The 12,870-nt window shown below is 41.5% G+C and overlaps 1 protein-coding gene across 2 annotated transcripts in view; it reads right to left on the minus strand.

Annotated features, from left to right (window-relative positions):
* Positions 1-12,870, minus strand: part of DSCAM (DS cell adhesion molecule) — a 405,642-nt gene that overhangs the window by 74,100 nt on the left and 318,672 nt on the right. For both annotated transcript variants that reach the window (XM_074157779.1, XM_074157857.1), the window contains one exon: positions 5,946-6,079. In XM_074157779.1, coding sequence (XP_074013880.1) covers positions 5,946-6,079 — 134 coding nt within the window. The remainder of the gene's footprint in view (positions 1-5,945; positions 6,080-12,870) is intronic.

Consider the following 12,870-nt stretch of genomic DNA (forward strand, 5'->3'; position numbering starts at 1 on the left):
AAGGTTTGCCCTCAGGCCTCCAGGTCTCTGAACCTTCTTGAAGAGTATGTAGGAGTAAAGCTGTACTCACAGTAGAGGGAGATCCAATTAGGAAGCACTTAAGACAATCACTTAATTAGACATACAGAAACCTGTGGTAACAGATGGGATGTGCCTCAAGCTGCTGAAGGAGGTGACTGATGTCATTGTGAGGCTACTCTTGATTGTATCTGAGAGGCAATGACAATCAGGGGAGGCTTCTGATCACTGGAAAAAGGGAAATGCCACATTCACCTTCAAGAAGGGTAAGAAGGGGGATCCAGACAACTACAGGCTGGCCAACCTTTTCTCAATAATACGTTTATTGAGCAAATCCTACTAGATGCCATTTTTAAACACAAGAAGGAAAAGAAGGACGAGTTGACATGGATTTACCAAAGGCAAATCACACTTGACCAACCTGATTGCTTTCTATGACAAGATGACTGGCACTGTGGACAAGGGAGGGCAGTGGATGTTGTATACTGCGGCTTTAGCAAAGCCTTTGACTGAGTTTGTTTAATGTTTTCATTAATGACCCAAGAGACAGAAGAAGAGTGCCCTGTCAGCAAGTTTGTGAATGGCCTGAAATTGGGGGTAATTGTTTATATACTGGAGAGCAGGGCTGTTGTTTAGGGGGACCTAGAGAGGTTGGAGAAATGGGGTGACGGGAGTGTCATGAAGTTCAAAAAGAGCAAATACAAAGTCCTGCATTGAGGGTAGAATAACCCCATGCACCGATACAACCTGAGGACCAACTGTCCAAGATGCAGCTCTGCAGAAGAGCATGTCTGGTATTAGCAACTCTGCATTTGTAAAAGTGTAGCCAGCAGGTTCAGGGAGGTGATCTTTCCTCTCTACTCTGTACTTGTGAGGCCGCATCTAAATACTCTGTCCAGTCTTGGACTCTCCAGCGCAAAAATCCCATGGACATACTGGAACAAGCACAGGACAGGGCTGTGAGGATTGGTCAGGAGGCTGGAGCACAGCACATACATACAAGGACAGGCTCAGCCAGCAAAGTCTGTCAGCCTTAAGAAGAGAAGGCTCAGGAGAAACTTTATTGCCATCTACATATACTTGATCAGATGATACAGAGAAGCTGAAGCTAAGCTCATCTTGAAGCTGCAGGGTGGGAAAAGTTTCAACATGGGAAATTCTGATGAACTGGGGAAAAAAAAAAAAAATTACCATGAAACCCTGGTCAAATACTGGAACTTGGGCCCAGAGGAACTGTAGGATCTCCGTGCATGGAAGTGTTCAAGACTTCACTACACATGTCCCTGAGCAACTTGATCTAATTAAACTTGCTTTGATAAGGGGATTGGACTAGGCAACCTCCAGAGAAACCTTCCAACCTAAATTCTATTATTCTACAGAAGTTTAAAAATAGAAATCCAGTTGGCCAAAACGTGTGCAACAACTGAAACCAATCACTGGTAGAGCTAATGTAAATCTGTCTCAGAAAAAGAAGCACATTAGGTTGCCACCAAGATGTTTCCTAAATTAGATGGGGGAAAGGCTCAAATAAAACTCCTATGACATTTTTGGCCATTGGCAGTATTGTCAGTCTCACATCTGAACACTTTCTAATCCCAGTTGCCCAAACAAGTTCTGCTTTTAGCTTTCACTGTCAGAAAATCAGAGAGCAATAGTGAGGACAACTTATTCCACATCTTAATATGAGTGGAATGAAGACAAGAACTAAATAACAATGTCCTGAAAAGGAAAATCACTGAGAAGGAGAGCGGTCTCCATTTATTATCCTGTTATAGTTCAGTTCTACTTAGATGACTCTTTTCCATTAATCTCCAGGCTTCCCGTGGAGAAAGCAGAAGACTGATGCACAATTTAATGACCTGCCTTGGTGGAAACAGCAGGATAAGCCCATTTAATATGTTTGCTCCTAGTAGTGAATGACTGACCAATGCACCACCCCCAAAACAAAACCCCAACAGCAACAACGACTGCACTTTTCTAATCAACAAAGCAAAATAGATTTTAACATGTATCTCTGATTGAGTCATTCCATACTGTTTGTTGACACCCAAATGATACAGCTGGTCTGTATTTCCTCAGCTCTCAGCTATTAACTTCTCTCTGCTTCCCCTTGTCAGTTCTAATGCTTTCTCAGCTCTTCCTGCATCAAGAAATCCTGCTTCCTAACCTTCGTTCTCCTGCCTTCAGCACACACCATGTTTCTTTCTGAGTTGCTTTTTACCTGTTCTGAGATTACAGTTTTCCAGGGTGGCTAGCCATTGCATGCTTTGTGTCACAATGACCTTTTCCAGGCATTTTCTGCCATCTAGATTTTATTTAATCTAAACCCATTGATTCCTCCTTATGTAGTGTACTGGCATGAATGCAACAAGAGGTTGGGTGGTTTGTTTTTTTTTTTTCAGAAATCAGCTAAATCTCATTTTCTCTTGCCCTTTTAAAAGCCCTAGCAATATACATCTTCAACTCAAGGCAGCAGGTGTTGGAGCAGCCATCTAAGGCAGCTCCCCCCACCGCCAAGTAGGAGCTGAACCACCCTGTCTTGTTTGCTAGGTTTCAAACCACGTGCAACGTTTATGGCATCACTGGGAAAACCTACACTGAGAGGATGTCATGGCAACCTGTGCTGCAGCTGATAGCACTGCCTTTTGCTTCCCTGAGGCCTGGGCAGAATGAGCATGACGAGCCTCCTGCTGTTATGCTGGGTATAAGCACACCTAGAAGCAACCTGGCCAAAGTGAGACCATTACAGGTGGTCTTGAGAAGCCAGCTCCTACAAGGAATTGGACGTTGATGGGGGAGGAAGTGGGGTTAAGAACTGTGGGAATGTGAGCTATAAGTTAGCATAGAGGATAATTATTTTAAGTTAAATTCTGTTATGTGTTGTTTCTTGTATTTGAAGAATGAAGGACCCATTAAGTCATATTTCTGTATTTTTCCTATATTTGCAGAATAAAAAAAGAGAAAGTTCTGTCTAATAATGCCTATACAACAATATAGACACGACAATTAAACAGTATGACATTGGATCCTCATTTTCCCTTTATCTTGGCTAGAGAATAGATTGCAGTGGAGAATAATTTTTATTTTTCACACATTAGTCATATTTGTGGCTTGAAACACCCCAGGCAAATTCTGTTTTTAGGACACATAATATTTAAAAAGGAAATGTCTGCATCCTTCTGTACAGGGGCAGCAGAAGTTTTAACAGCTTCTGCCCATGCAAAGCAAACTGAACTGTGCAAGAGAGAGCAAGTCTTCATCTTATAATATCAGGGGCATGGGACAGTTGTGCTTTTTAGTAAAAATACGCACAACAGAGTTAATTTGTTTTTCTGTCGGTAACTCAAAAACACGAAAGCAGTGTTCTTGTGTGAAGGACTGTCTTGTTAGCCTAATTGTCTAAAGTGTACTGTATTGACTTGTTCTCAGCATAACCATACTGCATGTAAAACGCAATCTGCAAAGAATATAGCTTTCCCCCTAAGTTTATCTTTACCACTGTTCATTTACCTTTCTACTCACTGATGCTTAAAAACTGAGTTTGTCTTTCCGCTTAAAATGGCAGACTTTTAGAATTTTGCAACCAGGGCTTTGACTGAAGGAAGAATTCTGTTCGGGACGTTTTTATGGGTCTATACCTCCAATTACAGCACTTGCTACTTACTGTGGCAAAAAAGATGATAAAGGCACAGGTCTTTTACTTATTCCCCTCCCCATCCTAATTTAAGACCACTTTTGCTGTCAACTACTTGTCTCCTCCAACAGTGAACCATACAAGAACTTCCTTAGGATATATAGACCACATCTGCACAGGAGTGTTAAAATTCAAGCACCTCTCCAGCAGGCTGCAAAGCTAGCTCTGAATAAAATAACTTTTTATTTCACAAGCATTTTAAGGCTGAAAGATGACAAAGCATTTTGTTAGAAATAAAGTTGGAAGAGTACATCCTATATTAAATGTGTCCTGAGCTCTTGCACTTATTTAGAGATGTCCAACTTGGTTTCTGGAAACTGACCACTGTCTCACTCACCACACAAGGCTGATACAGAAGACCTGCTCTGCGAGCCACAACTTATGCTGATCTGCAAAACACTAATGAGAAGTGGTACAGGGACTGTCCTCATAGCTACATATTGTATGTATATGTACACATATATTTATGTACATATCTATATATATATGCACACACACACATACATCCCTTCATGCACGCAGGTAACAACAGGATAACTATACGTGTACACATACACACTTAACAGAAAAACAAAACACCTCCAAGAGCTTCTACCTTGGGCTATGGTATATAGTGATACCCTCAACTCATGCCATAATGAACAACACAAAAATATAGCAGTAAAATTCAGTACAGGTGAAGACTAGCAAAAAGAGTAACTATTCTTGTCATTGTCCATCACTGAGGTACTCCAAAAGGTAACCATATAATAAGCAGGCTTAAAAAAAAAATATTTTGTATATGAGAGAACTGTATATTAGAGAAAAAAATTTCTAGCTGAAGATGTTTATTTTGCTGGTGATGTAAACAGACAAAATATGGTTGCTAGCAAAGCCTCAAGAAGAAACATTGCAGCTTTGTGCATGGTAAGTAACTAGCAAAAGCCAGCAGCACCACCTGGTGTTCTCTCCAGCCCCCCAGAGAAGCGCTTGGTCCCTGCTTGGACCACAGCCCTAACAGCAAGGTCCAGCTCTGTAAACTTTGACCTCTTTAACCCACGGTGTGCCATAGGAATGCACAAACCATGATGGTAAAATCTCTGGCTACGATTATTAAATTAATGGAGTTAGGAGTCAGTAGTCCCAAAGCATAAATGAAGCTAAGATCTCCAACCCTTATCTTTGGATGTGACTAATAAACCCTGCTTATAGTAGAATGGATCAGTTTAAGCATAGCCATCAATGGATATGTGTTTTACCTGTCTTCCCTTGAGTACCTGCAGAATTAGCTCACTTGTGGGAAGAGTGGGTTGGATGAGGCTGTGTTAGCCCACAGGGTCCTGTGCGGACATATCCTCCGGCCTTCCTCTCTCAGCCAGCTTTGAAAACAAGCCTGAGGCACTTTTGGAAATTTCCCCTGTCAAACTCCTCCTACTTCTGGAACAATATTTTCCTGGTCTATTAAACTAAGATTCCATTTTGCAACTTGCGATGCTGCCTTTGATAGGAAGTCCTGTTTAAAAACTAAATCAAAACCTTGGATAAAAACTGAATAAGTACTTTTTTGATGCATATTAAAATAAGTATGCATGGGTATTTACAAAGAGCAATTGACCCTTGTGTTTAAAGATATCTGGTCCTTTGCAGCTCAGAAAGGGAGAGAAAAATACCTGATATTCAATTCTATTTTTCTTTTGTCACTTTCTCAGTAAGTAATAGCATGTAGACCTAGAGTGGGCAAATACTTGAGACAAAAATAAACTTATTCAGAAGCAAATATGTTCATTCATAAGTCATTATATTCCTTCACACATGAATACCCAAGCCAAAAAAGTAGGAACTTAGATGAAAACACAACTCAGATTCAGCAATTGGGTATAAAAATACACACCTCCAGCTACAACAGGGCTCTACATAGCTTGCAGCTGGACCAGTAAAAGGTCACTGAGTACATTCTAAAAAACCTCATTGGCTTAAAAGATACTTAACTTCAATTGTGAGTTTTTTATGATTTGTAAGTCAGTGCTCTGCAATAAGTTTTAAGTGCTGCAGAAGTTTGATAGGTGGGACAAAACAAAAGCAACTCTCAGTCACCCCGTAGCCCAAGGATCTCCTTTCACCCTTGCTTAGGGGAAAGAACAAATGGCAGGAAAGTAAGCGACAAGGAAAGTGTCAAGCACTGAGCACCTTTAGACACGCAGTTTCAGCCCCATCACTCAGTGCTGCCCTTCTGTGGTTGCCCTGTGGGACTTACTGTGGGGTAGGGGTGTGAGCAGAAGACAGTGTATTTGCGAATGATGCCATTCAGCTTGAGGGGAGGGAGCCAGGACACGAAGACAGTGGAGGCCGAAGCTGCAGCTGCTTTAACACCAGCGGGAGGACCTGGAACTGGAAAAACAACATGTGTTAGAGTGGTCCAAGGCAGGCACTTCGTCAACCTAGCGTAGTGGAGGAGCAAAAGCGAAAAGAGGAGCTTGCCGCTTTGGTAACTGTGCCCCCATGGACCAAGCTGGACACCCTGTGTTAGGAAGCAGCCTCTGCGCTGCCCACACCAGGGGAGAGGGTTTGGAGGGCTGTGCCCCCATCTCTAAGAGGGTAAAGGCTGTGCTTCAGAGGGCCCCAAAGCAGAAGCTGCCTCTGATGGTTAAAGTTTTGTGAAGTATCACCCCCAGCCGGCATGCATCAAAATATGTTAGCTGTGGCCAGTGAAATTGCCAAACAATATATTATTATAAATTGTCAATGTTGAAGACATAACTCATGCCAAATTATTTGCTGTATAAATAATATGCGTGTGAACAGTTTAATGGATATACACAGTAGACCTGTGAACTTAATGAAGTGGAGAGCAAATGAGCTGTAGGCCCATGCAGTTAGCCCTGCCTGACGTGACCCAGGTCCAGCTAGTGGTGTGACGTGTGAGCAGACATATGGCCACACAGTCTCCTGCCCCCTGCCTTGCCCTCAGCAGCTCAGTCCTCTATCTGGCACTGCAGTATGCGAACGCATATCTCTTTCTCTAATTACAGCAGCTATCTATATAAGCCATCGAAAACTGTCACAGAGAAAGAAAAAACCCCTTCTCTCTAAAACCACATGGAAAAAACTTCAGCCAGGAAATGCTACAATATTGGTACATAATCTTAACTGCATCTCTGTGCACACTTGCAGTTTGAGAAAGGCTTTAATTTCATGAGCATGTGTTATTTTTCAAACACACGTTGCACTGTACAATGTTCTCCAACTTTGGAAACACTCTTTTACTAATGTGAAAAAATACCTGCATAATAGAATATCACATTACACATAAGCTTGTACTTAAACAAAATAGCAAGGGCTATGTTTAACATCAGAATAAATTGTTTTAAAGTTTCCCGAAATAAGCACATTTTGTCAATAGGAAAATATTTTAAAATATTTTTTAAATGATCACAATAAATAATTTGAAATATATTTTAATACCACATGTGGTGAATATTCATTTTAAATTATTAAAATAGATATGCTATATTGGAAATTACTACATATGGTATTAAAAACAAAATGAAACATTTTGATGGACTGTATTGTCTACAGAACTTTTGGTTCATAAGAAATCTAATACTTTTATCTAATTTCAAGCAAAACAACCAAAATGTTAGAATTTCCAGTAAAATTACCATTGCAATGCTTGATCAGCTTTCTTTACCTTCACAGAAAACAGTTATTGTGCAATATAGATGGAAAAAACCCTTGTCCAGCAAGCTGATCTTCGTTGATGGATCCTTAATCTTTGTTCTACCTCATTTAAGTAAGCAGATATTATGGTGGCACAAAACTTTGCCTATGAAGAGAATCCAGACAGCCTGGGGTCTGCATTTGCTTAGCTTTGTGGCTAGCTACTTACTTCAGGTTGAAAAAGCATATATGGAGAGCTTCAATTTTCAGATCTATACTGGTATTACTGCAAGATCTAAGAAAACTGACAGATAGGCACCACTCAGTGCAACATTTCTGAATATGCATTTTCTATTTATAGTGTGCTAAGAAAGCTAATAAGGCATCAAGTGAGAATGTCATGATTATAATTGCATGCAAACCCTGCCCCTCACTGCAAAGGGGCTAATTCAGTTAGCAGTTCTATCCAATGCAGAGTAAATATTGATGCTTGACAGCATTCAACTTGTTATTTATACCCAGCTCATTAGAAATGCTATTTGCTCTCGCTGCTGAAGAGTGAAAGCTAGCTCTCCAGGGTAATTACTTAACCCATGGGAGGATTCCTTTACAGTTAGTAATGGTTTCTGGGAATCACTGCAAATAGACGTATGAGGTTAAAGTAATTTATTGTTAAATTAGGGTGTGATCTATAGGGACAGGTTCTGATGGTAATTGGTCATGGCTGTCAACTGTTGAGGGATTAACTCAGAATTCATGTAGCATTTTCCAGTCAATGGACATATGTGGAAAACATTGCTTGTCAGTGGACTGCTGTATCACTGTCTGGTATACACACCAGCAGAAAGAGGGGCTAGAGAGTTGGGAAGCCATATAGTCAAATTTCTGGAGCTTTTTTAATCTAGGCACCCCTCTGCCTCATTGAGGAGGGGCTGGAATCAGGCAACAGCTTTTGCAGTGGTGCAAAAATTATTGCAGTGACAAAATTTATTCTGAATGTTTTTTTTATTATTTTTCTTTTTGTTACGTTGTCTTTGTTTGCTGGGTTGTGCACATGGAAATGACTGTGTATGGGGAAGTGTTTACATTTCCTTAAAAAGAATTCCGCAGACTGTCATCTGATGCTTTACAGACCACCACTGTCCTCTGTCCAGAGGGTAAAGTCATTGTTCAAACTCATCCCCTGGACCTAAACAAGATTATTATGAGTTAGCTCAGCACTAACTGAAACATTTGTTACTAAACATGGGTTCCTTGAGTATCTGAAGAAGGTGGAGGAATGCCTTATCTTGGAGAGGAAAGACCCCAGTCTTGCTATGCTAACGTAAGGTATTTTCTCTCATTGCCATTGCATCCCTTAGCCTTAATAGCTTCAGTCATTATGAGACAGCAGCATCAGGAGACCTGGGCTGTCTTACTGAATTCTCCAGGGACCATTTTTTAGCACACTGATTCCCACAGATCTGAGGAAAGACAAGCTAAATCTGCACAGCACCATAGTTTCTTTTTTTCCGTAGTCACCAAGGGTAAAATAATGGTAAGAAGCTGGAGGACAACCAGGGCTGAGCACAGAGAGCTGAGGACTGCTTCTAGCCAACTTTGCAACCTTCCAGGGAGCAGATTCGGTAAATTTAAGATCAAAGATGGCCTCATTCTCCAGCTAGCAAGGCTTTGAAAGACACACAAATAGCATGCTGCTTTCCTGTGGAGGAGAGCACTTTGTATTCTTGACAGTGCAAGTGAAATGCTAACGCAGAGAAGGCAATTATACTGATATGACTAGTCTGGAAAACAGCATTTAGATGTGCCGGCTAATGGGGAGGAGCTCCAGGAACTTTCTCATTCCCCTTTTCATAAGCAGAGAGATTATCACCATTTTTCTTCACAGCACTGAACAGTGGGGAAGCAAATGCACTGAGCACTGGGCATTTAAGAGCAGTATCACCAATGTATCAGAAAACTGAACCCTGCTCTGAAACAGGTTTTTAATTCTGCCCAACAAAAGACTATCCTATTGACTGTTACATTTAGGAAAACCAAAGCAAAATAAACTCCTGACTGCTACCAGTAGTGCCTTTGTTCATGTAGATATCCCACCTATAATTTAGACCTATGCTAGCCAAAATACATTCACGTGGGCTGTCCACCCCTCATTCACTCTGAACTGGCCTCATATTAATCACACCATTTCTATGAAATCCTGCCAGTTTCACAAGAAAAACATTTATTATTCTGTACCTTGTTCTGTTAGTCAAAAAGATAAAATTGGAGATCTCTGACAATAGAAAAAAATATTAAGGGGTCATTAAGGGCAATTTTCCATCATAGTCCCCAGGTGACGAACTGCACAGCCATCTTCATCAGCTGAGCTCTGCTCCAAAGAGTACTGAACATATACTTGATTGGATTTACACTTATTTGTTTTAGAATAAATGTAAAGCTTTGTCAGATGGTATCTGTGCATCCACCTTTCTCATGCCAATCACCAGGAAGCTCAGTGTCCAGAGCGAGAAAGGAGAGGAGGAAAATCTCTCTGGATTCAGGCAGAGTCTTACAATGAGGCTGGCAAAGGGGTTTAATGTTATTCCTCCTTCCTCTCTGCAGTAGTCCCTGCTGCTCCCTTGCTGCAGCTTTCCCCTTGCTCTGAATGCTGACCTCTCTGGCAGAGGAGAGCTGGAAGGACAGCACCGCTGCACCGAGCAGAGTCTTCTGTGATACACAGACAGCTTTCTGTGCATACGAATGCATTTTCTCACGAGAAATTGTTACGAGAGAGAAATATGCATTCTGCAGCATCATAGAAACCCCAGAAGCAGCCTCTGCCAGACACTCAGTAAAAAGCAGCCAGGCCAGGCCAAATTGCCAACTGCAGGAAGGTTTCCCTGCGAGGGGGCTCTGGGGGCCGTGTTCTCTGCTGGCCACTTTTGCTGAAGGTCAGTGGTGCTGCTGCCAGCCAAAGTGCTGTGTTGGGCTTGTACGGGGAGCAAATTCAGTGTCTTGACTACAGTTTTCTCGTATTGCATTCGCAGTGCAGAAACAGGGAGGGAATTCATCAAGCCCCCATTGCTACAAAGTGGACTAGCTTTTGAAACTGTGCTTTGAACACAGTGAGGAAGAGAATTTGAAGAACTACTTTAATTTTTAATGATTTAGTAAATTAAATCCTCAAGTGAAGAGGACAATTGGTTTATTAGAAACTGTGAAGTGGAAAATGTAGGGGACAAAATCACAATGAATTCTTAAAAATTGAGCATTTCTGCTTGGCTTATTTTTCTGCCAGGAGGAAGTTCAAGAAGAGCAGTTTCTTTTTCTAAAGGCTAATGGGGGAAAAAAAACTAGACAGAACCCATATATATGATCACATTGAAAGGAAAGCTCATTTTCTGTTATTTGCTAGAGTTGTTCTCATTTCCTAAGCTGATCAGCAGCAGTGTCTGACCTCTGGTGTCTAAAATCAGTATCAAACACTACAAGAAATTGAAGCTTCAACACATTTCATCCAGGCTGACTGCTCTGCTCCCTGGGTTACTCTTATTTTGCCACACTGGAGATTTCAGGCCTGCTAAAGAAATTTTGGCCTGATATCTTTAAACTGAACACCAACAGAGAACTCACAGGAAGCCATGACCTGCCTTTCAACAGCAGCAACAGAACATGCTGCACCACTGATTTTATAAAGAAAAGTTTCACCTAATGTAAAAGAAATAAAAAAGGAAAAAAAAAATAATGGCGTGATATAACTATGCAGAGGGCTTGGCAAGACACTTAAAAATATCTCAGATTTACAGATTTTATTAGAGGAGGGTGGAATATCTTGTGTCATGCTTTTAGCCAGAGAAGGTCTGGAAGCAGAACTGTCAGGTTTCCAGATCTAAGTTCTGTTAAGATTGCAATTATTTCACATGCTGAGAGAGTGTTTAAATTAACTTTAGGGCAGAATCTTTTAGGTCCACTGAAATTAGGCCTACTGAATAATTCTTAGAATAATTCCTTAGAAAACTACAAAAGAAGTGTCTGTTCTTTCTGAGGAATGAGGCACCTGTTTGATGCATATGATTTGGCAATGTGATTGCTCTTTTCCCATCTAACTTCCACAGCCTTAAGGATGTTTAGACCTGGGGCTTTTGTTTTGGCCTATGTTTAACTGCAACCCTTTATGTATTCCACTCTAAACCTGTACTGCCTTTAATAAAAAGTTGTGAAGCAGAACATGAAATCATTGCATTTTCTGGAAATGCATTTCAGTTTAGTTTTCTGGACAAAAGATTTAATGAGTGGAAGCAATGCGAGGCATCAGAAAACATCTGAAAAGGTTAGTCACACTGCCTCGGGGTGAATTATTGTTGAACTGCCAGAGGGATTAAAGATGAGAGATGAGCTTTTGCATAGCAGCCAAACATGGTCAGAGCCTATGTGTTTCGCAGATCTCAGGGGCTTGTGTGATCTCAGAAAGAGAGAGAGGAAAAGACCCACCAAGAATTAGAGAAGCAAACTAGGAAGAAGTGGGTTAAGGGAAAAAAAATATTTGGGGCTTCCAATGTTTCAGAACTGTTGCAAACTGGAGACAGACCATAGGAGCTGGATGGGTGTGTGTATTAGGGGAAGGGAGCAATGGGCACTGTAACCCTTCAGGTAGGAAATACTGTTATCAAGCAACAAGTTATCCATCACTCTCCCTGGCCAGCAGGGCAGAGACAAGTACTCAGCCTATTTTGCAGCAAAAAAGATTGCATTATGGTGGATCCTTAACTGGTACAGGATGCTTGCTCCTTATTGTCCTCCTATATTGGACTGGCTGGCCAATTTGACACATAAGGCATCAGGCATCAATGTTTCTCAAAGGCATAGACCAGCAAGCACATTCTTGCTCTCCTCAGGGGTGCTCTGACATGAACTATATCTCCTTGAGACTAGCCTGTCCGTAAACTCTTGGAGCAGTGTGGAGCAACTCCCTTGTCTGCTGGTGGCTTAAGTCCCAGTCTCAAGGCTCTGGGGTGAGTCTTTGTGTTCAGAAAGTATTCAGTGAAAAGTTGCCATGCTAGGATCTGCTTGACAAAAAGTACTTGAAAATGCAGCAGGTGATCTTATGGTTCTCTTTTTTTTTGAGCATATTTGGAGGTTCTAACAGGGGAGTGCAGCCACCATATAACCTTGACCCATGAATGGTATGTCTCAATCAGGGAAGGTTGTCTTCTTCAACTGAGCATGCAGCCTCAGAAGAGATGCACGTGGAGTGAGGGAGGACAGGGACACCAGCCCAGCCAGCCAGACCAGTCAAATCAACCCTGGCGATCAATGGGGTGACAGATGTCACAGCCAAATAGTCAACACTGTTTAATACCTTCATAAGTGATCTGGATGATGGGATCAAGTGTACCCTGACAAAGTCTGCTGATGACAACAAACTCAGTGGAGAAGTGGACATTTCAGAAGGGAGAGCCACCCTACAGGAAGACCTGGATTGGCTGGAAGAGAGGGTTAACGAGAACCTTGTGAAGTTCAACAAGGACAAGGGTAAAGTC

The sequence above is a fragment of the Numenius arquata genome, chromosome 1, assembly GCF_964106895.1.
Source record: "Numenius arquata chromosome 1, bNumArq3.hap1.1, whole genome shotgun sequence".
In the NCBI taxonomy this organism is placed as follows: Eukaryota; Metazoa; Chordata; class Aves; order Charadriiformes; family Scolopacidae; genus Numenius; species Numenius arquata.